Raw genomic sequence first — 26,073 nt, 5'->3', positions numbered from 1 at the left:
AAAAAAAAAAGTTTAGGCTACTTGCTCTATTCAAAAGAATGAAACCCCTTTGCTTGTAAATGTCTCCTTTTATTATCTTTAAGAAAAATAATGATACATTTTTATGGTGACCCTAAAATTCTTAATGCACTCCTACATTTTTCTGGCACATGTGAGCCTTTTAGTTAGAGTTAGAGTTGAGCCCTAATTGTTAGGCCTATTCGATGGGTTAAACTAAATGTCTCACTTAAAATAAAATGTACGTACGGTGCATACAAGATTACAGCGCTACTGCACACCTTAGAGAATATGAACAGCAAAGTGGTGATGCGTCAGTGAAATTTTGCTGCCGCAGGGACTTGTGGGACAACATTATCTCCCTTCCTTTCATAAAGGATGGTCCAGCGAATTGTATGCTAAAAGAGGTAAAAAAAAAAAAAAAAAAAAAAAAAAATAAGGAAGCAGTGAAGAAACTTTCCTTATAACTTAGACAACGGCTTTTATCATGGCAGCCAATTAACTGCTTCTGGGTTGTTTCACTCAGTTAGGAACCTTCCTAAGCAAGACCAAAGCCATTGTTTTAACATTGTTGACCATTGGATTAGCTATTGAAAGAAATCTTTTACACTTTTTCTAAGAAATTTAAAAAAAATGATGCCCAATGTATTAGGGCTGGGCAAATATTGATATTGTGATACAAGATTAGATAGTCTTAGATTTTGGATATTATCATCGTAATATCACATAAGTGTTGTCTTTTCCTTGTTTTAAAAGGCTACATTACAGTAATGTGGTTTAATTTTCTAAATTTACCAGACTGTTCTAGCCGTTTTATTAGTTGCATTTACCCACTTAGTCATTAGATCCACATTACCGATTCAACCCAGCAGTATCGATTGAGGGGTTTTGTCCAAAATATTGTGATTTGCGGATTTTGTCCACACCGCCCAGCTCTACAATGTACACACTTTGACAGACAAAACGAGATGCTACACAACAGAGGCGTCTACTTGCATTCCACACAATTAAGACCAGCAGTGATTTCAGAGAGGTGAGAGGACTGTAATCAACATGGATTAGATCAAAGTGTAAAAGGGAATCCATGGCCCTCGCACAGCCCGACATGATGGATTAAGCGAGAGAGGCTCTTAAAGCCTCTCGAGGGTCTGATTGTGAATGCATTATAAAGTGTGCTTTTGTAAAAGTGCTCCCTTCAGGTGTTTAGATGGAGAACAGTTGCTCCCCGAGACTGACTGTGTGTTGTCTCTATGCAATGGTCAAAGACAAAAGAGATTTGTGTAATCCTCTTGAGCTGCTTTACTTTTCTCCACAATGAGATAAAAAGCTGGTGTGTGTTGGCCCAGAAACAATCGGGAGACGTGTGAAATTAGTGTGTGGTTTATTCTGGTAATGAGTCACAAAACGATAGCCCGTGATATTTGTAATATTTATCTGAAATAGAATCTACCACAGGGCTGAGTAATATCCTCATTAAATGAAATGTGTCCGTATCACTGAGTATGGAAAGTCCTGATTCAGGGCACTTTTATTAAATCAATCTGCGGCATATTGAACAAGAGATGTGGTCAATACAATGTCAGAATATAGTGACGCGTTTTCTAGAGCCCTGGTTGATGTTTTTATTTGACCAATAGTCCATAACCCAGAGAAAGAAACTCACACCAAACCATCACAATAAATAAGTTGGAAAAACGATATGCTTGGCATCTTCGTCTAAAAATTAAAAAACAAATCATGTGAACAGTGAATCAACTATTAAGTGAATACAGTTTTATTTAGAGCAACATAACTTTATACATGTATCATGTACAGACAAGGTAAGGGAAACCAGTTCAGAGTGCTGATGCACGGCACTGACAGATTCTTTGTAGACGATCAAAACATTTTATTTTGAAAGACAATTTTACTTATCGGTGGTGAAACTTTGGTATTGTAACAGCACTAGAATCTAACCATTTTGAATGATCCCCAACTGTTTATGTTATATTTCTTTGGGTTAATGAATCCCTTTAAACTTTCACCCAAGTTAAAAAAAAAATAAAATAAAAATAAAAAAAAATCGGGGGCAGGATTAAATTCAGATTGGTAACTTCAAAAACTGTTGCGAGCGAGCGAGCATTTATAAGTAAATAAATAAAAGAAACAGGGCGCCCAGTTGCACAGTTTGTTGCATTTTTAAATGAATGTTCAAAGTAACAGTAATAATTTTATAATTAAATTAAGTGCAGCAAGAGCTCGGGGCAATAACGAGTGCGTTATCTGGTTAATAATCTTGATACTGTATGAAAACACTGATCTGACCCATTTTACAAACTTGATCAGTAAAGTTTGTTGCACAAACAAAAGCTTCTGCAGCTGCAAACACATATCCATGTAAACCAAATCGTTCCAGACAAGCTTTTAGGAAACTGCTTTCATTACTGATTTATAGTCTACAGTCTGTGTTTCTATGCTGCTCTATGGGGCTGTTGCTCTACAGTAAATCTCGGGTTCTGTTAAGATCTGTATGGACAGTTGGTAATAAGGGGTTAAGCCTTTAATTCTACCACAGCTCAACACGGTATTGATTAGTTTGGATGAATAGGGCCTGTGATGGAGCCGCAAGTTGAGTTTGTTGTGGAGGAGGCGATTATGGATGGAGAGAGAAACAGTTTCTGTGCAGATAAAATAAGAGACGTTTGCGTCCAAAATCTCCGCCTTGGTTAATGTTACTGTGCCCGTTACTGTTAAGGTCTTGGTTCTGAATGATCTGTCAGTCTTTCAGCTATCTGGGACTCGGTTTGCTTGACTTACAGCTGCAAAGAGAAGGACTGTGACCCGTTGGAAACCACCACACAACCCGTCTATCCGTACCTAGACCCTTTCCTACCTGGATGTCTATTTGGAACTGTCCACGGCGTGGCTAAGTGCCCCAGGGAAGACTCTGGACATGTGGCGGTGTGTTGGTCCCTTGTCTTGTGCCAGTCTGTGTGTGCGTGTGTGTTTTGTTTTGTCTCCCTCCCATCTGTCCTTTGTTTAATTATTTGTAAAAATGTTTTTTTTTTGGCCCTGGGACACGTTCGTCTGTGTATGGTTTTCTTTTTAAACACTTTTGTGCTTCTTTCAATGTTAAGTGTGTGTGTGAGTGTGTGTGTGTGTATGCGCATTGAGGACACAACCCAATGCTCAAGTGTTTTCTGCCATCAAAGCCAGGCACACAGTGAGTTTACAGACTCATTTGATCTGGGTCTGAATGACGCCCGTTGGCCTTTAACCCCCGACAGTCTCACGGCCACTCTCCTCCTGGAGACCCGTTTCACGTCCATCTGCAGAAGCCTCACGGATAAAACGATCACCGTTTCTTAGCTCGGGTGGCTAAGCCACCTCTCTACGCGCTAATCTTATTATCAGCCCAGGCTGGCTTTAGGAGGAAGGAAGACGAGATAGACAAAAGTCACACACGACGACATAACATGACCTCCGATTTGTCGAATTAAAGACCCTTCAGAGAGTTCAGACGGAGATAGATAGATAGATAGATAGATAGATAGATAGATAGATAGATAGATAGATAGATAGATAGATAGATAGATAGATAGATAGATAGATAGATAGATAGATAGATAGATAGATAGATAGATAGATAGATAGATAGATAGATAGATAGATAGATAGATAGATAGATAGATAGATAGATAGATAGATAGATAGATTTATTTATTTATTTATTTATTTATTTATTTATTTATTTATTATGAGACACATAAATGCAGCAGCTAATTGTTTCATTGCTGAGGAGACATTTTAATTTACTCCAGCATTTTTGGTTTTTGTGAAAACAAAAGGTTGGAGTGTTGCACAACATACAAAAATGCAGCCAACAGTCGATCAGTTCTAGACTCAACTCTATTTTTCTGACTACAAACAATGTGTTGTCCATTTAGATGTGTGACATAACGCAGTCTGCTGTCTTGGTCTTTGTGTAATGAAACAAACTTTGTGATGCGCGTCTACCTAACCTTTTGTTTTAAAGCCATTTCTAGGAAAACTGGTCTAGGAAAAGGAGGGAGCTCTATAGGGCACAAACTATTGTCCGGGCTTTCAGCTAAACCAATTATCTCTAAGTGTTGGTAAACTGCTGCTGCTATCCCCTCACCCCACCCAACACCCTCTAAGAGAGTATAAATACACCTGTAACTGGGTAGAAGTATTCACTTGAATGAGTTGACTTAAATAGCTCCATTTGGAAATTTAGAATTCTCAGTTACTGAGGTGATTTTGTACGATAGTGCATGTGCATAGATTATTTTAATAAGGTTAGATTGCTTTTCTTACCTAAACAATCCTTTCTTGATCCTTAAGGCTATACAATTGGTTGCAAAACACCAAACACAAATGTAAGTGAGCGCTGTGACTTTTCCTTGGATAGTGTCGGGGGGGGGGGGGGGGGGGGGGGGGGGGGGGGGGGGGGGGGGGGGGGGGAATTAGGTAGTTAATTACAATGGTTGAAATGACACCATTGTATTCATATAATCTTCAACTATCCATCCAGGCTAGCTTTTAGTCTGGTAACTCTGCAGAGAAGAGTTGTTGAAATGGAGACATTGTGATAAACGTTGAATTAAACAAGTGCTTTATTTCTACTTTGCAGCGGCCACAAAACACTTGCGCTTCACTTTGTCTGCAGCACACTATTTGCCCACCTGTCTTAAAAGGGGAAGGTCGGCCTGTAACATTAGTCAGGGAAAATGAGAAACGTGGAAGTTTTCCTATTGTATCAAGCACCAAAAGAGTTGTATTTACACCGTACGTCCTGTGATGTGACTTACACCTGATTTCCACCAACTCCGGCCGCAGAGTCAATAGATTTACAATACATTAAAGTCATTGTGACTGCGGAACGGCTGCATTCCGACTGTCATAGCTCCGGCATCCCCAGCTCTCCGAATCAGATATGCAGAGTTTTTATTTGTGTATGATGCCAGAGACTTGAAACTAGTTGTTATATCGCGCAACCATATATTTGTATCGTGTACAGAGCAAAATTGATCTCCTTGCTCCTCTTCAAGCCTATTTCACCATCTTCTATATAAAACTGGCCATTTACTATTCCGATATTCCTTTTCCAGTGAGATAAATTAGAACAGAATCTGGGGGTTTGTCACCTAAATGATAGGCTGTGATTACCTTGTCCCCTACAGTAAATTCCTCTCAAAGTAGAAAGGCTATCCAGTGAACGGTTTGCCATGTCGATAAGAACACAAGACAGACAACTGGTGGGTTGAGAACAAGCAATGCCAAAGTTAAAACGAGGGCCAAGTGGGTTCAAAGAGTCAATGATAAAAGTTCAGAAAAATACAAGCAAAATACATCTAAAAAGTCATTTAGTTATGCAGCTTAATGTATCTTTTCAAAAACAAATTCAAAATTTCTATCTTACTTTACATTTCAATCATACTGGGATTTCTAAAATTAAAAAAATATAGTACTGCAGGGTAAAACTTGCAGGGAAAGCTGTACGTCCTTTAATTTTGCAGCTCTAACGTCTAATTTTCTCATTTCAAATCAGTGAGGACACGCAGGTGCACTTATTAGAAGATCTAAATGCACGACAGTCGTCCCCACTCCAAGATTTTACTAAAAAACTACAGCAGGATCTGTGTCCAGATTTGGTCCTTCTTTTGGGTAATTAGTCGGTTCCAGTGTGGAGGAGAACACATGAATAATGAAATGCTGTGTTAAATGCTACAAAACCAGCAGATGTTTTAGTCTCAATCATTGATTAATCACAAACTGGCTTGCTACACTATGAAAATTGAGCAATGGAATTTTTAAGGGCATAAAGAGCTATTTTCTGCCTTAACGCTGAATAATAATACATCCCTGTGATAAATTTAATTGTAGCATCCTTATTCTTTCAAGCTCTTAAAAGCAGCAGTTAACCTCTGCTTTGTTCTCGGTCAGCATTGGGACTGGGAAACCCATTTTGAAACAGAGGGTGTCAAAAATGTTTCGCTTTTATCACCTCTTGTCTGCAGACAGTTTTTAATTAAATTTACAACAATCATGCCATCCATATTCATAATATTTAGGATGATATTGTGCATTTCACACTGTTTTATCAGAAATCATCATATGAGGAACTAAAATCAAGCCACTCAACAACGGTCTAGAAACCTAAACACAAAGACCGAGAGAACTGGAAGCATTAAACCTGATCAGATGTAAAAAAAAAAACATCCCTTTTACTTAATAGCATTAAGAGTAGGGCTGAATAACAATTTATGTGTAGGATGTCTGAAAAAGAGTCACAATTTTCCAGAACCCAAGGTGACTTATTCAAATAGCCTGAATTGTCTGACCAGCAGTGCAAAATTATGAAGTGATGATCCGTAATCGTTCTCATCTGTGTACAGGCATAGAAAAAAAAAAAAGTCCTCAAATTCCACAAATAATTATCTCTATCTAGTTTCAGCACAACTCAGATTTCAAATTTATCAGCATTTTGGGACGTTTTTTATTCTTTGGGAAGATGGCGTTAAGATACATCTCATACACACTTTAGATACTTCATGTTATAAAGTGAGATTTTTACTGGCAAGGAACTGACATGAAAACTGAACCTTCAATCTTTTTTTTTTTTTTTAAATCAGTACACCACCTGGTTTATTTTACTGAGGGAAGTTAACATTTCAGACTTTCTCATCCACACTAATCATCTGACAGTACCCTCACATGCTCGTACTTCACATTTGGATGGTTGAAACCATTTAGAAAACGGCTGAGGATCCTAGGTTTCTCCTGTGAGTCCAGCGGGTGTTGTTTTTCTCCCAATACTTTTAAGGTAGAGACATGTTGTGGGACTTACACTTTGCATGAAGGAAATGTCTTTACATATCCTGAGTGTAGAGTGAAGAGAGGCTGAATACTATACAATCCATAGGTGCCGTTTCCGGGGCTGAATCATTTCTCCCGTTTCAGAATACATTCTGTATTTTTGTGGCAGACATGATTTCTACCTTCCCATCTTTAATGAAGCATGTTTGATGTCTGAGCTTTGCCGGTAAAGGTGTCATGGTTACTGGGCTTATCAGGTGTGAGCAGGTTTCCTAGAAGCAGCTGTGTTCGCCGGATCAATTTAGGACTAACCAACCTCTGGGCTGGAAATAGAAATGAGCAAATTCCCCATCTGGGGAAAAGAAAAAGAAAAAAACTACAGTATATAGAGGTAAGACTCGCTCTATAGATCCTAATTTATTTAACTTTATGCATGACTTCCTGTTCAAGTTTTTGGTTAATTTGATTTCAGGATTTCTACATATGACATTTTAAAAAAGCAACTATTTCAGAAGTTTACAAAACTGATGATTTCTAACAGCTTTACCACCCAGTTACTGTGTCAGCAAATTGTCTTAATACAGTTTTAATTGAGATAGTAGGGGAAAAAAAAAAGAAAAAAAAGAAAAAAGAAAACAGACTGTTCCCGATACGATATTGTGATTTTAAACATACTGCAATATACATACTGTATATAGCAGAATATTGCAATGTATAATCCTTTTTCCAACTTAGGATTTTTCCCAATTTCAAATGATGTCCAAAAGGAAACTGTAAACATGTCTCATCTAAAAATAAACATTTCTGTTTATATCACTTCAAATTTTATTGCTGCAAAATAGGATTGTCACGCAGATAAACTGACCAACACATATAGAACAGATCAATACAGTATTGCCACTGACAATAACTGGCGATACTAAGCTATATCGATTTTTTTCCCCCCACCCCTATGAGTTATGCGTGCATGGTGCCAGAGAGAGTTGGTAAAACATAATGCTTATGTTACGTACAATCTATGTTGGATGTTCACTAATGGTTACTAAACCACTTCTTAGTTATTTAATTGAATTGTGTTTTCATTGTTGGTGTAAAAGGTACCATTTTTACATAAAAACTGACTTAAAAAAGGGCATCTTTATCATGAATTATAAATCAAAAACTATTAAGTCCTATACAATTTTGTTATTGCAAAAATGAGGATGAAACAGTTTATGAAAAACATTGAGTTTAAATATATAAATACCGAAATAAATTCTGTGGTCGAGAGGGAGAAAAGTTTGACATGGCTGTAAAATAGGTTCTTCCTAGCCTCTGGATACCAATTCTATTTAAAGAGATTGAATCGTGAGATGGGCATTTTGGGGAAACCGCTAAACGGAAGGAAACCCCAAGCAAAGGAATATTTCAGTGTCATCAACAACATGAGTATAAATAACTGACTAAATTTCACTGAACTTCCACATAATCTGTAAACCGGAGTTCCATGTTTGATGGAAAATGCAAATCCTTTTATTTGATCTAAATGCTTCTCATTTGAACTCTTGCACAGCAGCCTCTGTGTGATTTCTGTGTTTTGATGTGTGAAAACATTGATGTGTAATAGAGTTCTTTCACGCTCACTGGGAAGTGAAAGTCTCCTGAACTGGTTGTGTGCAAAGTAATAAGAAGAGTAAAATGAATCTCCCCTGGACATGGTCCTCGCAGCAAAGCTAGCATTAGTGTTGATGCCGAGGGGGGGGAATAAAAAAGATCCCTTATCAAACTTCATGGTTACACTAATGACATCTGGAGAGGCTTACAGACAGGAGCATCGCCGCAAGTGATGGTGAGGTCCTTACTGAGTCCAGTTTCCAATCATCCCAAAGAGCCAATTATTCCAGGGTTTGACAGATCCCTGTGATTATAAAATACAGTAGTACACTTGTATTCTGCTTGGTTTCCATTTGAGCATCAACACCCCACCCAAGGTATTAAATCTAATGGCAATTGCCTCACCCCCAGAGGGGCCAAACAGAATGAAAATTTCATCCACAGAGTAAATTGATGTTACACATGCAATAAAACACTTGAGGGCTGAAAAACAAAGTTTGGGGATTTGTAGAAATAGCAAAGGAGGTGTGACATACAGTGAGAAAATGATGTAGAGCTTAGAGAACACGCCCCTTAAAATTCTTTGTTACATGCATCTTTAGCATTGTTGACTGTTTGCATTAAGTAGAAAAAGGTTTCATCTCCAGTCAACGGTCAGATTGAACACAGGACACCCAATCCCGGTCCACTTTTTTACTGTCACCTCACCTCCCTGTGACTAGGCTTAGAGAAGCAGAAGAAGAAAAAAAAATTAAATGTTGCTCAACCTTAGATTTTGAAAGCTCAAAGTTGAACAACTTTATCTTGTTTGAAACATTAGCAACCATGCTAGCTGGTCACCTTTCTAATGCTAACTCACACAGACCATGCTAACAAGAATTCATTTTATTAGCAGTAGGTTGAGATACTAAAGACATAACTGCAACAAAGAACAAAAAGCAAAACAGAAAAACGACCAAGAGACTACAGCCATGCTTCAGCATATGTCACGGTAATTCATGGGTGGATGATAATTTCACTATAATCGATATAGATATTGATAACGCTAAGATATTCTGGGGTTGACAAATGGTGCTTTAACAAAATATCTTCACACTTAGATTTTAGATAAATAATCAGTAATGTGGACAGAATTTCTAAGTGGGTGAAGGAAAATCATTGAGCAGCAAGAACAGTTTGTTAAGTTCAGAAAAGGACATCACTTTACTGTAGTGCAGCCTTTAAAATAAGAAAAAAACACGTGTCATATATCAAAAATATTAGATGATATCTAGTTTCACATCACGATATTGATAAGGATTCATCCTCTCGGAAACACATGATTATTTTTTATAGAAATCCATCCAATAGTTGAGATGTTTCAGTGTGAACCAAAGCAGTGGGCCAACCAACGCTGCCTTCCACAGAGCCATGCCGTTCCAATGTGACAGGATTTTCATATTATGTATTTTTTAATCTCATTGATAAAACCTGATAATTCCAAGGTCACGAAATATTAAGTAAATGAGTAAAAGTAAATTAAAAGGCAAGCTTTCTTCAAAGGGTGGATTGCATGAGAGGGAGTAACGTTACAGAGCGTAACGGTTTTAATCTGTAAGCAGCACTGAGTGCAGCCTGTGCGGTCGAGTTGCCTCGCCACTGCAGGATTGACCCGGGGGACGATCTTTAGCCTCACATAACCACCTGAAGTCTGTAAGGCCACGTTACACCTCAAACCAGATGACCGCACTAATCTGGCCACAAAACCGCTCCACTCCATCTGGTGAGACAGTCGAGCAACAAGCGAAAGGAGCACGGAGGGCTCTCACTCCTCAATGAATACTAATCTTCTGCGCCCAAACACTCCAATTCGGTTTTTATTTTTTTCTTCTCCACACAAAAGAAAGATCACACGTTTCACAGGGCTATCACTTAGCATTTCAAAACTAACCTATCCCCTACAGAGCATGGCAGAAAACCCTATGACACCACAGAAGAAGAAAAAAAAAAACACACATCTCCTCTGGCTTCACTATAACTGACAGGACTATAATCTTCTAGCTTCTTAGTGCAAAACTCATCTGCTGCCACCAGACAGCACAGTTCCTACCTGCACTACAATGTTTAAAGAATAAAAGGGTGTTTTTTTTTTCTTTACAGACCAGCAATTTTCACACATTTTACCCTTAGGGGAGAAAAAAAAAAAAGAAAAATCACTCTTCCTCTTTGGATAAAAGCAAACATTTAAAATGCTGATGAAACAGACATTGCCTTAAAAAGAAAAGAGCCTCTATCAAAGTGTGGCAACCTCTCGCAATTATAGTTCCGGAGCTGCGTTTCAGTTAAAAGAGCAGAGTAATTGTGAGGAGTTGACTGAAAATGTATTTCAGCAGGTTAATGCTTTTTCCACGAGCATTAATAGAATGTCTTTGTTTAAACCAAAAGAAAAAAACGCCTGTCGGCATATCAAATGGCACTGGAGTCGTTCGTTAGCAGCCGTGTGTGTGTGTGTGTGTGTGTATGCCTGGTCTCTGAAGTTCCCACACTAGTTTCTAACCAGAGCAATGGTCTTATTTAAAAAGGAAACGTACCTCATTAGTGTGTGCCATTTGCCCAGGGGGCACCTGGTATAAAATCAGCATGACCCTCACCCACGCCTCGGGTGTAAATGACTCCGAGATGCGTAATTTATGGGCTACAATCAACGGGGAGATCAACCTGCAGTCAGAGCCCGACCAATATATTAGGCTTTCCCAGTCTATCGGTATTTATAATGGCAGATTAAAATGTTCTGTTTTAAAAAAAATATTCATTCATCAGAATCATTTATGACAAATGATTCTGATAAATGATTTTAAAAATAAAAGCGGACAGTCAACCATGTTATTATAGGAGTCTGTCCACCAGAGGACGCTCTAAAAGTCCCTGTCAGCAACACTGATTATTTTGTTATTGCGCTTTTGTTCAAAAGGACTTCATCTCTTAAGTTTGTATTTTTATACATCTGAACTTTAGTATATGATGTTCCTCTGTTATGTTTAACAAATTATTTTAATGAGAACTCAAAGAAGTAATTTAGGTAAATAGTTTTCTCACGCGCACACGCCTCCAGTGCTGCGCATCGGAGTGTGAATGTGTGTGAGTGTTTATCTGATGAGCAGGTGGCAGCTTGTACGGCAGCCTCGGCCACAGTGTATGAATGTGTGTGAATGGTGAATGTATCCTGTATGATGTAAAAGTGCTTTGAGTAGTCTTTAAGACTAGAAAAGCGCTTTATAAATACAGCACATTTACAACCTGCAAGTAGGTTTAAAGACTGGGTTACACAGAATTAGTAAAAGCCTTTCTGGCATCTGTCACATATTCATACATACTGCCATTGAAGTATGTTGTGGTTGCAGCTTTAGGTTTGCTAATGACCTACAGTGGCTAGAATAAGTTTACACACCAATGATTTTCAATCAAAAGCTCTCGCGTATTTATGACTTTCAAGATTTATGTAAAAAATAGCCAAATTCTCCTTTATGATGGTATTGAAAATTATGTTGCCATTTTTAAGCCCCTGTTGTATACCGTATTACCACCCAACACACACACTACGCATATGATATTGCATAATAGCATTTAAATAATCAGAAGGTTCCATATATGAGTACTACTGTTAGACATACTGCATGTCTTGTCTCCATTACCTTGCGTGTCTTTCATTGCCCTGCAGTTATTAGCAGGCATGTAGAAGCCTAGCTTTAACATGATGCCTCTTCTTCTGGATAATACACATTTTCTCTGTTAGAGTTTGAGTTACTGCTTTAAAAAAAAAGGTTTCTCTGAAAAAGCGTGACTGTGAGTGTTATTGGACTTTTCAAGTGTGCTGTGGATAGCAAATCACTAATGCAGCACAGCGCTGAACATCAAAGTGAGCCATTCAGCAAGAAAAATGCTGATGAGTTTGTGGGAACATAACCGTTATGCCATATTTTTCTGTCTGATGTGGGCGGAACAGGGACAGTTCATTTAATGTACATCAGATAAAAAGTGCAAATTTAAAATTGTATATATATATTTTTGCTGTTAAGGTAATGAGAAGTGCAGGAGGATGAGCAAGACCATCAATCCCAGCCTAATTGACTGTCAAATCTTAGTTTTTTAGGGCTGCCCCCTGAAAGTCAAATATTCAAATCAGTCAGACCCGAGTTTCCACTGTCCGGTAATTATCCATCATTGACCAAAAAAAAAAAAAAAAAAAAAAAAAAGACTGTCTCCCACTCTCTCTCACACACACACACACACACACACACACTAGGTTACAGTGATTTTTATATCTTTTGTTCAGTTTCTATTAATAACTAATTATGTCAAAAACAATGAACAATTATATTTTATCATTTAGAAATGACTAGCGTATGCAATAAAGGAAGAACTACAGTACAGGTCGCGTTCTCGCTCCGATTGACTGCATATGGTTACAAACCACAGCAAGGAAGCAGGAAAGTGAAAGCCTAAGCCCTGGCAGAACAGGGAAATATTGGGAATTACTTTAACACCAAGCAGCGGCCAGTCTTATGGTTTGGAAAGGTTTACATTGTGTATGTGATTAGGGGGCTGGAAAAAAAGAAAGGGCAAAACCTGTGGCATGTAATGATAATTTAGTGCCAGTCTCAATCAAAAATAAAGGATAGAACATACATACAATTATTTTGATTCAAGTCTGCACTTGATAATATTATGAGCCAGTTTGTCTGTACTGTAGTTTTTCCTCAGCCTAACAAATGGAAAATATTTGAATTCCGATTGGTACAATTCCATGCATCGATTTGATTCTTTTACCTTCTCTGCCTGTGTCAAGCAGTCTCCATGTCAATATAAATAGTATAATTCTACATCCCTTGATGATCCACTTCATACTGTACAGCCTATCAATCAATCAATTGTTAAGCGCAATAAACAACATTTTTTGACTGGAATTTTTTTTTCATTTGACCAGTAAAATCAAACCTTACAGGTCACATGACCAGCACCAATTTTCTTCTATTGTAAACTGACTGACGTTAACTGCCTCTTGCTCAGAATGGTGAATTTTCTATTTAATAAAACACTCTTAATCTTTCATTGTATCTAAGCAAAATGCTGAGTCAAGTTGGGCTTTTACCAGAAGTGAAACTAGCATTTGGCTACATTAGTTAGCAGGCATCAGCTCTGAGGGATAACCGACTGGTTAACAGCACCACCTGAACGTCCTGCGGCCGCCAAACACCATTCAAAAATCTGGCAGTTTAATAAAGCTGTGCTTGATACTCTATATGAAAAAAGGAACGAATAGTTGAATATTTTGTTGAAAAGCCAAATCCGAGTCGACTGAGAAAACTGAGTCAGGTACAGCCCTAGGGATTAAATAACAGAGTGTAAATGTGTACTGTGTCAGTGTTAACATGATCACACTTCCTTCAACGTTAACTGCCACAATTCAGATTGTTTTAATCACCTGATGATCCTGACCCCAAAGTCACATTAGCTCAATGAGCTGGTAAGCTCCAATCAACACCTGTCATCCTGCACTACTGGGACTGTCACTCTGTGTAGAATGAAGTTGATCAGGCAGCAACCGCTGTGTGTGTGTGTGTGTGTGTAGATCTGTGCACTTCCATCCTCTGTGTGGCGGCAAGCATGAGCCATTTAATTTGACCTATTTTTACATCTTTAAAGGTAGCACCACCGGCTCCTTCTGCCTCTGTGCCCTCTGCAGGGTTCTTTTTGTGGACCGGATCAATTAGGCTCCCACACACTAGCGTCATTGCAAATGTAACCGTTCAGGAAACTGGTGGCAATTTACCAGTCAGAGAAGATAAATTCAGCTCATTAAAATGACTCAGAAGATGTACTGTACGTCATGATGTTTTCTCAGCAGCAGACTGTTCAGGTGACGAGGAAGAAAGACGGCTGACTTGTTCACCTTTATTTACATTTTGAAGGTGATTTGTTTCCGATATTTCTGTCTTTATTTGAGAAAGTAGGCTGAGTGGAAACAGGGGAATAGAGGGGTGTGAGGCGGTAAAGAAATACAAACAAGCCAGACTGTTTTCCCCCTTTGCCAGAACAGACAGGCAGTGGAGCCAGACAACGGTCCAGCTCTTACACTTATCACTCTTGAGATACAGCAGGTCTGGCAATTTGAGACTAGTAAAACAGTATCGACCACCCCCACCAAAAAAAATTAACTTCTCTTCTAAGTCAAGCCTGTTGCACGGTTGTTATTAAGAAGCATCTTGCATCTAGTACAGATTATGACTTAATTCCCTGAGAGTTAGACAGGAAGCTGCAACAAAACAGCTGGAACAGACTACAACATTCAGGCAGCACGCAACGTGTATACAAGTAAAGGGTAATTTATGGTAGGGATGCAACAGTTAAGACATTTCCCCACCACTTAATAAACCGTAACACTGGTTTAACGGATTACATGTAAACGCACCACAGCTGTGGATGAGAGTGAATGTTTCTTTTCAGTCGACTCTCTTTCACGTTGCCATCAGAAGGAAAGAGCAAGGATTAGCCTATGTCAGCAGTCAATCTCAATTAGTCCATATCCAAGAGCTTCCACTTCCTGGATAGCTCTATTGACAAAATAGAAATTCCACCAGATGTTCATTTAGGGTGAATATCCGTTGACTTGGACTCTTTATGTTGGCTTTAAACTCTGGTCAATTTCTGAGGACTATGGTTCATTTTTCCTCAGATCTCTGCAGGGTAAATTCAGACTATATGGCCAATAGGAGTTTTCTGTTGACGACTAAAACAACCTTTTAACGTTCAACCAAGACAAGTTCCTTCCCGAGGCTACTTCCCAGGCGCCGTTGCTCCATACAGCGCTTAGCACCGTCCAAAACGATAGTGATTGGTTTAAAGAAACGCCAATAAACCAGAGCACATTTTTCTCCTATCCTGAAACGCTTTGTGGACCAGCCAGACCCCCCTCCGCAGCGCTGTAGAGGAAGGTCTGGCAATGCAGTAATCCAACTACTGCACAAGATGTTCGCTAAAGCATTGATCAACATTTCAGCTTCTCCTCTCAAACAATGATCTGTGTTTTAGGGAAGGAGTGAGTTAATCCAGCTTCTGAAAGACTGTTGTGGAGAGTACAGGTAGATGTGCTAATATTAGGGGAGCAGGAAGGTCAGAGAGAAGCAGAGTTTGGAAATTGCAGCTGGATTGACTGAAGAGAGGCAGTGTTCTGTATTACTACAGATTATTGTGACATGGACAAGGGTGTGTGTGTGTGTGTGTGTGTTTAAACTTCCATCTGCAGATGAAGGCCCATCTTATCACCCATGCACCTTGTGTTAAGATTGTAAAATCACACATTTTTTTTTCTGACTAAAATTTCTTCCAAATTGACTATACACGCTATTACACACAAACTTCGGTATCTATAAGCACAAACTCAAAAGGCAGTTTGACTGACCTGTTTCTGTCTTTGACTTGTGTCCTTTCAGATATCTCCCAGATCTCTAGATGACTAAGACTCTTTATTGCCCGACTCTGGTAGCTGCCGAGGCTAGCTAATGAGAAGCTTTGCACTACTAGTTCATTCTCATGCAGCTCCCTGCCGGGAATGCTGTTTGTTTCAACTCTGGATGACAACCAACCATTTTTTTGCCTAGTTAATAGTGCGATACATAATCAGAAATTCTCTAAGCTCTGCGAGTTATTCTGTAAAAAGGAATATAGCTAGCTCACAAACATTATCTTACACCAGAGCCAAGTGGCTCCCGTCTCATTACAAACCAGCCATCACTGAACACAATCAGCTGATGACAATATTTTAATAGCCGGGCTGAAGAGAAAGGCATTTTTACAAGTGGGGGGTGAGGTTGGCATGCTAACTAACTCTACATTCAGACTGTTGGAAGCAGAGTCACCTTCTCACTGTCCTCAGGCCAGTTTGAGCTATCTGATGGGCCATGTGTGTAGCCTGTGTGTGGTACAAATAGAATGTGATTTATTAAGAAGCATTGCGGTCAGTCTTTAAAATGTGTTTTTCCATCTGTCTTAGATCATCAAAAATGAAAGGATCCTGCCGGCTGCTAAGTATTAAGTGATTAATCTTTAGCCTTCAGTGGACAATTAGCTACGGGTCTTGTCATGTAAAGCCAATGAACTGCTCCGTTTATCAATACCAGCTGTGTCTACTACACTCATGTGAAGACATACAATACATTCTTGTGCTTCAGTTTCATGACCCACTAATTATGACGTTACTGACAGGCAGGACTGTGTGTGCGTTTTTTTTGTTTTTTTAAACGGCTAAGCTGCAATCAGAAATGTGAAAATAAATCCTTTTTTTTTTTTAAATCCATTCGATCATCAGAACACAAAGAGACCAAAGTTGCTAGTCAGTGAGACGCAAACTGAGTTCATTTTTAATCATTCCATTTAGCAGTTGCATCAAATCAATGGACGGCAGATGCAGTGTCACACCAGTGGTTTCCATGCAGACGCCCAATAAACAAAACAAAAAACAGTGATTTTAAGCCAGATGTCCTCTGCATTGTAAAAAGAGCATCATGCACACTTGCTGCACAAGGAATTTCAGCACTCAAAAGTGAATTAAAAGATGGATATAATCTCCTCTGTCTTTTTCAATGCTGCGTCTCAGTGAAACCTGAGTTTGAACCAAACAAATCCGGACATAAAAGACAAAGTTACAACTGTAACAAACTCTGATTTCCTCACTGGAGGAAAGCCAACATCTGGGAAGAAGGGATTCTGTAGCACAGTTCACAAGCCCAAGGTTGGCCAGGTGAGGACAGCCTAAAAGGGCTTCTTTGAGTTCTGAATGATGCAGAATATCTGTTAATATGAGTATTTAACAGATATTGTTTGTGATTATTCACAGTAATAGCCTCCTGACTGCTCTCAGTTTAAGCACCAAATGAAATGTTTACAGTCCAAACACAAATGTGACAAACATCTATATCCAAATACTGATGACTAAAAGCAAAAGGTGCATTTAGTTTAACATTTGGTGTAAATTTATGGCATTATTCATGAGCTACTCTGCCAAATCGTGTTAATCCCATCACATGCATGCAACTCATACCAGTAAAAAGCCTGTGACCCAAAATGTCAGTTCCGATGACGCCTCCAGATTTAGTTTAAATGGCATCCTCCTCTTTCAGGTAGACTTGTGCTTGTATGTTATTTCCAACCTCACAAGGGACAATAACCACAACTTCAATTCATTTCAGAGCATTCAACCATGCAACAACATTATGCCCCCTCTTAAGATGAAGAGTACTCTGCTCTGTGCTTAAAAAAGGGGACCTCTGTTATAAAAAAAAAAAAAGAAAAAAAAAAAAGCCACAGCAATCAAAATTACATATTTCATGAACTGTCAGCGTGCTTGTTCCTACATTTGGATTTTAAATTAGAGAGGTCACCAGATGTGAATTTAGGAGAATGGGGGGGGGGGGTAAGATTGACACATAATTGGCATCTAAGTAGGCTAATAGCTGCTCTAAGTGCCGATAGTGGGATTCTGAGTGATGCATTCACAGCCACTCGGGATTTGACCCTTTTAATGCAGACGTGTTAAAAGGTCATACAGCTACATTACAAACTGTATTCTCTTTACTGTATTTCCTTCACTGACTAAATTCATCTTAATTTAAACCCTTGAAACTCACACAAGCCTGTTAGTGTATGGAATAAGTTGGTTAAAACAATTATGTTGTTTATGGCTTAGGCTAATAATTGGTAAAACAAGTAAAAGTTCGATGACAGGAAAAGCCCCATTTACATTGTTCTAAATGTATCAGCTAGGCTATGTATCACTTTCCACGATGCTAACAAAACTGCCACAGGACCGGACAGGCTGCCACGTGCACGCGGCACGCGGCTTAGTGCCTGTCGAGTGAATTAATTGACTTACCTTGAAAAATCCATAAGAACATCAGCATGGCACGAAGTCTTGTCTTTATCTCCATGGCGCAACATCCACCGGCTGCCCCAGCACACAGTGAGCTCTTTCGAAAGTTGACACCGAACACTCTGCCTTCGCGCCTCAACTGCTGCTTAATTGTCTTCAATTGTAGCAATTAAGTGTCCGCAGCACAAACCAGCGAGGCGACGTCTGCCAGTAAAGCTTCTTCTCCTCTTCCCATCCCGCCAACAAACAGCCGCTGTCATCGTAGAAGAGAACCGGCGGTCAGGCTTTCTTCTTCATCCCTTTCTGTGTTGAATGCGACCCGGCTCGCTCGTGCTGCCTGAGCGCGTGCCGCTCCTACTCCTGCTCACCCAGTGTAGCGTGTGTAGGAGCTTATCACCTGCCTGTCTGTTGCTCGGTAACGCCCCCTGGAAACTAAATCTTAAAGGAGCATTCCGGTCGATTCCAACCAGTAGCTCTGTTGTTTAAATGTGGAGGTCTGTCAGTAGAGAGAAAAACTAACCAATCAGGTCTGTCAGTAGAGAGAAAAACTAACCAATCAGGTCTGTCAGTAGAGAGAAATATTAACCAATCATGTCTGCCTACACAGTGTTATCCTCCTGTTACAGTTAGCCCTCAACAGGCTTAAACAGGGCAAGTTTTAAATGTGTTTTTTAGCCTCTAAACATGTTTAAAATGTCATTAAAAGTGCCCCCCTCCATGTGAAGTGATTCCTTCTGAGGGAACACAGTGAATCTGACTTCTGGAGATGTAAAAGAAATGTATGAAAGTTGTGTTAAGTTAAGTTGTGACTTTAGTAGAAGTTAAAGTTTGTAGAATAGTACTTAAAGTCTTAAAGTAGGCTGTCTGATATTATCTGTACTAAGTATCTAAATTAGTTTTTCATCCATTTTCAGGTTTTTTACTGTTAAAAGTAAAAGTTATTAAAAAAAAACTTTTATTGTTAACTTTAGTGGCTTCCTTAGTGGAGCATAATATTCAGGGTTTCCACACCTTCATGAAGCTCAAATTCAGTGTCTGACATCAAAAAAGAGAAAAACTAAAACTGGATTTACATTTTGTTTGTGAGAAGAACCGTTCACTCTAACGAATGACAACAATTCTTGCAAATAACAAGTAACGAAGATGGGGAACTGTAAAAGTTACATTTATACAAAGTATACATTTCATTTAAGCTATGTAGTGGAGTATAGGTAAACATTTCCAGAAATGTGACTACTGAAGTAATCACACTGCAACATTCCAATACACACACACACACACACACACACACACACACACACACACACACACACACACACACACACACACACACACATCCTATGCATTTCCCCCCTTGTCTACCTTGTTCTGGAGCTGACTGCTCTTTGGTGTTACTGTGAAATTAATGCAAAGGTGGAAATTGAGAACCAGCAACCATAACACCACCATGACACAAAACAATGACTTTACAGATTTAAAGTTACAGAAATAAACTAAAAAATAAAACACCTATATGCTAAGACTAGCTGAGTTTGTATGTCTGTTTGGGCTTCTTACAGTTTCCTCCTACAGTCCAAAATATATAGTTTGGATATAGTGTGGCGTGTGTGCACGAGTTGTTGTTTTTCAATGTAATAGACACACACACACACACACACACACACACACACACACACACACACACACACACACACACACACACACACACACACACACACACACACACACACACACACACACAAACACACAGGATAAAGACGGAGAAACAGGATTTAAAACCCCATCCCCATGGAGTGCACTTCTGCATCACTGCAACAAGCTGATCTGTCCACTTGGGGGACAGATCAGCTGGTTGTCACCTGAAACAATCTGTCAAATCAACACTGACATCATCACCTTTTTAAGTTGATATGGCACGCCTGTGGGGGTGCAGGGTCGGCCCCTCAACCATAAGATTGGTGGTTGGATCCCAGGCTCCTCTGATACATGTCAAAGTGTCTTATATGAGACACATATCCTAAGGTGCTGGATGTGTATGGGTCCACTGCTCCTAATACTTCGGATGCGTTAAATGCAGAGATTGATTTCATTACATTAAACTGTACGATTGTATGTGACAAATAACGTTCATTCGTTTAGAGTCAAGTTTGTGTCCATCTGATGAATTTATATCTAAAATTAGCTCTCTTTTAGCTTTGTTTTTGTGTCTTTCTACCAACTCCTGAGGGATATATCTCACTCCTCAGCTGCTAATTTCTCCACTCAACAAGTCTTCCAGTTTGAACAGAGTTTTTTTGTGTGTAGTGCACAGCGTACGGTAGTTTTTTTTCCTACTGAAAACAGCTGTGTACTGCAGCAGGAAACAACGTTACTTTTATGAACCAAAACTATGAAATAAAAGACGTTGAAATGCTCTGTTGCGACCAAACTGCAGAGTCTGGTGATTGCAACTGTAAATCCTTAGAATTTTACGTAAATTAATAGGGTGTCCTCACATTTCTTATTTGCCTGTTTGAGGGGCCTAGCGTAGACTCGGACCGGCTCTGCTGGAAAGATCTTTGTAGAAGAAAAATGGCCAACAAGGTAAACAGATCAGTCTCTGTTGATAGTGGCTTTAATTTGATGTTTTTTTACAGGCATAAATTGCATCTTATTTTATTTGCAAACATTAAAATAATGAAAACGTCCCTCTCAAATAGACTTAGCTCCATTTTAATGTAAGGTCAAGTCAATCATCATGCATTGCCTGGTGTATTATAAATGAATTCAGAGCACAGGTACAACTCACGCAGCCACTTAAACAAGAGAACAGTTGCTGCTGTGGGATTTTACATTGTAATGTGAGTCTGAGGTCCCGGCTCGGCTCACAATAAATGGGTCGTCAGGTGAAATATTAATGCAGGTGGGTCGATGTGTTGTATTTTTAATGTAACATAATGGATTTATTACATGATATTAAAGCGCCAGGTTTTGTGCGAGCACTGGCTGCACCTCGGTATGCAATGAAGTTCACAATTAAACCCCATGAAGACACAAATTCTTATTCAAACACATGAAGACAGACATGAAAGGCCTGTGTTGTTATACTCCTGACTTATTTACGTTATTTTTATACTGTGGAACCTGCCGTCTTTTTCTTTTTCTGTCAGATTTTCAAGGTTTTGACTGAACACATTGTGTAAGTCAAATATTTCTCCATATGTTTAAGTCTATAATAAGCCATGAAACCTTTATTGGATTACACTGCACCTGAAACATGCTCAATACCTAGAAATGTAAGGGAAAACTTAGCATTTTAGTAATGCTTTATACTACAGATGCTGATTACTGCATGTTAGCATATATACGATTTTTAATAAAATACCTACTGCGTGCCTATACTATGACAATGATCTCAGGGAATAAGGGGGGAACAACTTTGTGTTTAAGAGGAAATGTAGCCATTTTTTCAAAGATTATTTTTCTGGTCATTTTAAGCCTTTATTTTAACAGGTGAGCTACCTGGGCATCCTCTTTTTTTTTATTGTAATCATCTTTAACAGTGTTGACATTGCAATTAAATTTTTTTAAACAATATTACTTAATTTTGAATTAGGATGTATTCACAAAAGCAACCTCTCTGGAAATAACAATATAAAAGCTGACATTACAGGACTGTCACTGCATTTACACTGAATGTGTTTATTCCTGTAGCCTGAATAATGAAAGTGCAATTGACTTACTCATAAAGAATTTTTTTTTAATCTGTTTTGGAGCAGGTTCTGTGTGTGGTATTAACATTAAAACATAAGTTTCTGACATAAACAGTAAGCTGTGAGTCCCGTTTGCACTGTAATTTCTAACCGTCTTAATTTCTAACCAAAATATGACTGTTTTTGACTGTATTTTTTGCGTGAAAAACATGTATCTTGGACACTTGTACATTGGTTATTTGATGTCACTGCCATGTGTGACTAATTGATATCTCCAGTGTGAAAGAAGCAGCGATGTGAAACTGCACAGCTTGCATGTCCGGGCCTTTCCGACTCCTGTCACCCATTCAATGAGTTACATTTATTTGTAGGTCAGGTATATTTTACAAAAATGGATTCAGCAAAAATGTTACAATGCACTTCAGCACCTGTCCTTTCATGCGAGTGTACACGTGAATAACACAAGCAGAAAAGAGACTTGAACTGTGTCTGTGGTAGATTCCTTCAGTATCTCTCTGATTTGTGTCACTTTCAGCGGCTATCTATATGAAGACAAACACTCCCCGCAGCCTTCCTGAATGTATTCATTGTTAAAGTTGCTGGAGATGCTGTTATCTGGCTGTCAGCTGGTGGAAGATGAACTTAGCCTTGACAGTCAATTCTAGATAGTATGACTGGACTTCTTTGTATAGACCGTTTCCTCCCCATTGCACCTTGCTGCACTGTATGTTACAGTCTCTGGAGACAACAACATGATGGATCACTGGGATTCCTACAAAGTGCACAAGGTTCAGCTTTATTTAATCTTTTGTGCCATCTAGTGGACGTCACTTCAAATATATTTCTCTCCCTGCTTTTTTATTTTTAGGGGTTGTTGGGCTGCAGGTAGTCCCTCACAGGGCTAATTCAGATAGACAGGCAATCATTCACACTCATGTTTGAGTACCTGTTGGCAATTTTAGTCTTCTTCTCTTCTTATTTTGACCTGCGTGGCTTGGAGAGAGGAAGGAAACACCCAGAGGAAATCCGTGTGAGAGCATGAGGACAAGCAGTGTCCTCTTAGAAAAGGCCACAGCAGGAAATTAAATAAACCTGTGTCGTTATTGACAGGCACCATATTTCCAGAGGCTACTGTATAAAATGAGTCTCAGCCATGCTACAGGCTCTGTGAGGCTGTACTTTGACAAAGTGGAGATTTGAGCTTAATTGAATTCAATTGCTTTCAAGCTCACAATGCTAACATGCTGATGCTAAGCAGGTATCGGTATAATTACCGTATTCCCCACCTTAAACATGTTACCATGCTAGTACTTGTTTTTCCCCCATCCCAGAATGCTGTGTGCACTAGCCAGACCTTGCAAAGTAAGACTACCAAAGTTGTAGCAATTCATCCTGAGGGAGGCATAGATGTGTGTAAAACATTTCATGGCAGTTCATAAAATATTTGTTGAGATATTTTAATCTGAAAGTGTTGTTTGCATGTCTAAAATTACCAAAGATACCAGGCTGAATGGAGAAATAACACATCTACAGTACAGTGTTGCCCTCGGATGTTACAGTGCAGCCACAGTGGAAGCAAAGTGCTGTATTGGCTTTGAATTAATGTGCACAGTGAGCATCCGGTTAGAATTTTCAATAAAGTGCTAAAACAAGCAGAAACATATTTAAGTTTGTGATGCTCATAAAAAGAGAGGAAAATATAGTATATAAATAATATACTAATTTTTTCAGCTTATGTTAAAACCAAAGAATTAGGAGTTTAAGGCTGAATCTCTTTTCTCTATCTTACCCCTACCCATTACCCCTTCTCGTAGGTTTTGCGCATTCACAAGAGACCTAGTGCTGTCCCAATTCTCTTTTTTATTAAGGGCTAGGGCTAAGACTAATGAATGTATCGTCACATTAACACTGGACGTCAAAAAGACGACATCAGAGAAAATATGGTGACAGAAGTGCTCTCCGAATTCTTGCAACTTCTCATTCACAGTACAGTTTAACGTCTGACTTATTCTTTTATGCTGTATCATATTCTTTGCATATAAATTAGAATTTCCCTTCCCAAATCATTTTTTGGCAGCACATCTTGTATTTCGTACATTTCAGAGAAACAGAGTTGGCCTAGTTTAAGTTTCCTGATACGGGACTGCTTTTTACTGATAAGTGCTTTTCTGACTAAATTCCCTCACCACGCTGCCCCTTCATTTGAAAAAGCATAAACAAAACGTCATAATAATGTTTTTCAAGGTTGTGAGCAGTTGCAAAGGTTGGCATTTGGATGAATAGCATTAAAATCCACCTACACCAAATCTGAGCTAACTATTACTTCAGGGACATCTTCAATAAATCCTGTTTATGGTGAAAACAGCTGCCAGGCACTATATATATATAAACTATAGGAAAACTTAAATTAGATAATTCACAATGCCAAACAAATGCATTAAGCATTTCTGTCCTCAGTGAAGTGAATTTGAAAAAATATCCAAATTTGCCTTGCATATCTTTTAAATGAATTCCTCCCTCTGTTCCAAAAAATGTGCTGAAAATGAGAATGCTTGTAGGTGACACGAGTTTGAAGAGTCCTCACTGTGAAATGGGAGCTATTAGTTTGCTGTGGACATTGACTGCTTCCTTCCTGCCTTTCCATTAAAAATGTAGGAGTCACACTGGCACACTCAGATTGTGCAGCAGGAAGACTCGCAGCAGAGAGCTGTGAATGATATTAGAGGCTGTTTGTGTGTGTGTGTGCGTGTGTGAAAGAGAGAAAGACTGGATGTATGCCTCGCGTTTGGTGATATGAGCCCTGTGTGCCATGGGTCTTCTGTCATTTATCACTCTTCACTGTCATTACAGTGACGATTGGATTTGGACAGAGCATAAGGAATATGAAGACGACCTTTTTTTTTTTTTTTCTTCAGGCAGAGATAATGAAATTTTGCCTATGCAGCGCAATAACCCCCAGTCTGAACTACTCTCCATGAGTTCAAATCTACGTGGTTCACATTATTTTTAGTCAGAAGTCAAAAATCAATCCTCGCAGGCCGCTGTGTAATGTGACTCAGCAAGATCATCAACTGTAACTCTGCTCCATCTTCAGAGGCTGCAAAACAGGAGTGATTCTGATTTAATTCTTAATTGCCAATTTGGTTCACACTAGCACTGCATCTGTTTTGTGCTCTCCACATGGTACTGCACATGGCGGCTGCTTTAGTAGCTCAACTCGACAGAAGGGCTGACACAGACTGAGGACTTTTATTTCCCCGTACAGGGGCATCAGACTGGGAAGAAAAAAGGGATTGAGTACCCAGGATCCTCATGTGAGGAGGGCCCAAGAAGATGCTAGAATGAGTAGCTGTTGATGCGAGGAGGGGCCAATAGAGAATCCCTTTCTACAAGGTCCAGATTGTTGTGCTATGCCCGTGTTTTCCTACATCTGAGAGTCACCATGCTGAAACTAACCCAGGTCTCTGTGAGCAAAACCTTTTTTTTTTGCACACAGTGCCAGTGGATTAGGGTTTACAGACATTGAAAAGGAGCATGAAAAGATGTTCAAACTCACAGCTGAGTCTCGCCGATGTCATTGTTCATCGCAGATTCTTTCTTGGGTTTTTTAATAACAGCAGAGGGTGCTCTGGCTCGCCCACCTCATGATGAATTTCATTCAAAAGAAGATGACAACAAGCTGACAGAGATAATGATAAACATGGATATGGAAAAAAAGATATTTGCTATTTTAGTTGATGTAATCCTGCAGGATATGACACATTGATGCTACACACATGTTGCTCCAGCAACAGGACAGCAGCACCTATGAAGAGGCCCAAATGGTCATTTGTTGTTTGGTGATAACTCTTCTTCTTCTAATCTTTAGACTGATTGACAGTGACGAGATGCATAAGATACAAGAGGGAATGCTGACCAAATGGCATCTTTATCACCAACAATTACTCTGTGGGGCCACCACTAACTGTTCATTTCACTGCATATTATTTTCTCCATCTCTATCAAATCATTGGATGATTAATCTTTTGTTGTAAATGTCTTTTCTAGTTCCCCATAGTCCAAGGGGGT

General features: G+C 39.1%; 1 protein-coding gene across 2 annotated transcripts in view; it reads right to left on the bottom strand.

Annotated features, from left to right (window-relative positions):
• The window catches only part of esamb (endothelial cell adhesion molecule b), a 43,241-nt gene extending 24,541 nt beyond the window's left edge, over positions 1-18,700 (bottom strand). Inside the window, exon 1 of one of the 2 annotated variants that reach the window (XM_034866608.1) lies at positions 18,317-18,700. In XM_034866608.1, the coding sequence (XP_034722499.1) occupies positions 18,317-18,371 (55 nt within the window). In that variant the 5' untranslated portion in view covers positions 18,372-18,700. The remainder of the gene's footprint in view (positions 1-18,316) is intronic. The other variant, XM_034866610.1, reaches the window with a different exon arrangement.
• Between the last annotated feature and the right edge of the window lie 7,373 nt (positions 18,701-26,073).

This window comes from Etheostoma cragini, chromosome 3, assembly GCF_013103735.1.
Source record: "Etheostoma cragini isolate CJK2018 chromosome 3, CSU_Ecrag_1.0, whole genome shotgun sequence".
NCBI classification, from domain to species: domain Eukaryota; kingdom Metazoa; phylum Chordata; class Actinopteri; order Perciformes; family Percidae; genus Etheostoma; species Etheostoma cragini.
The sequence above is the reverse complement of the archived record's forward strand: the minus strand, read 5'-3'. Positions and strand labels throughout refer to the sequence as shown.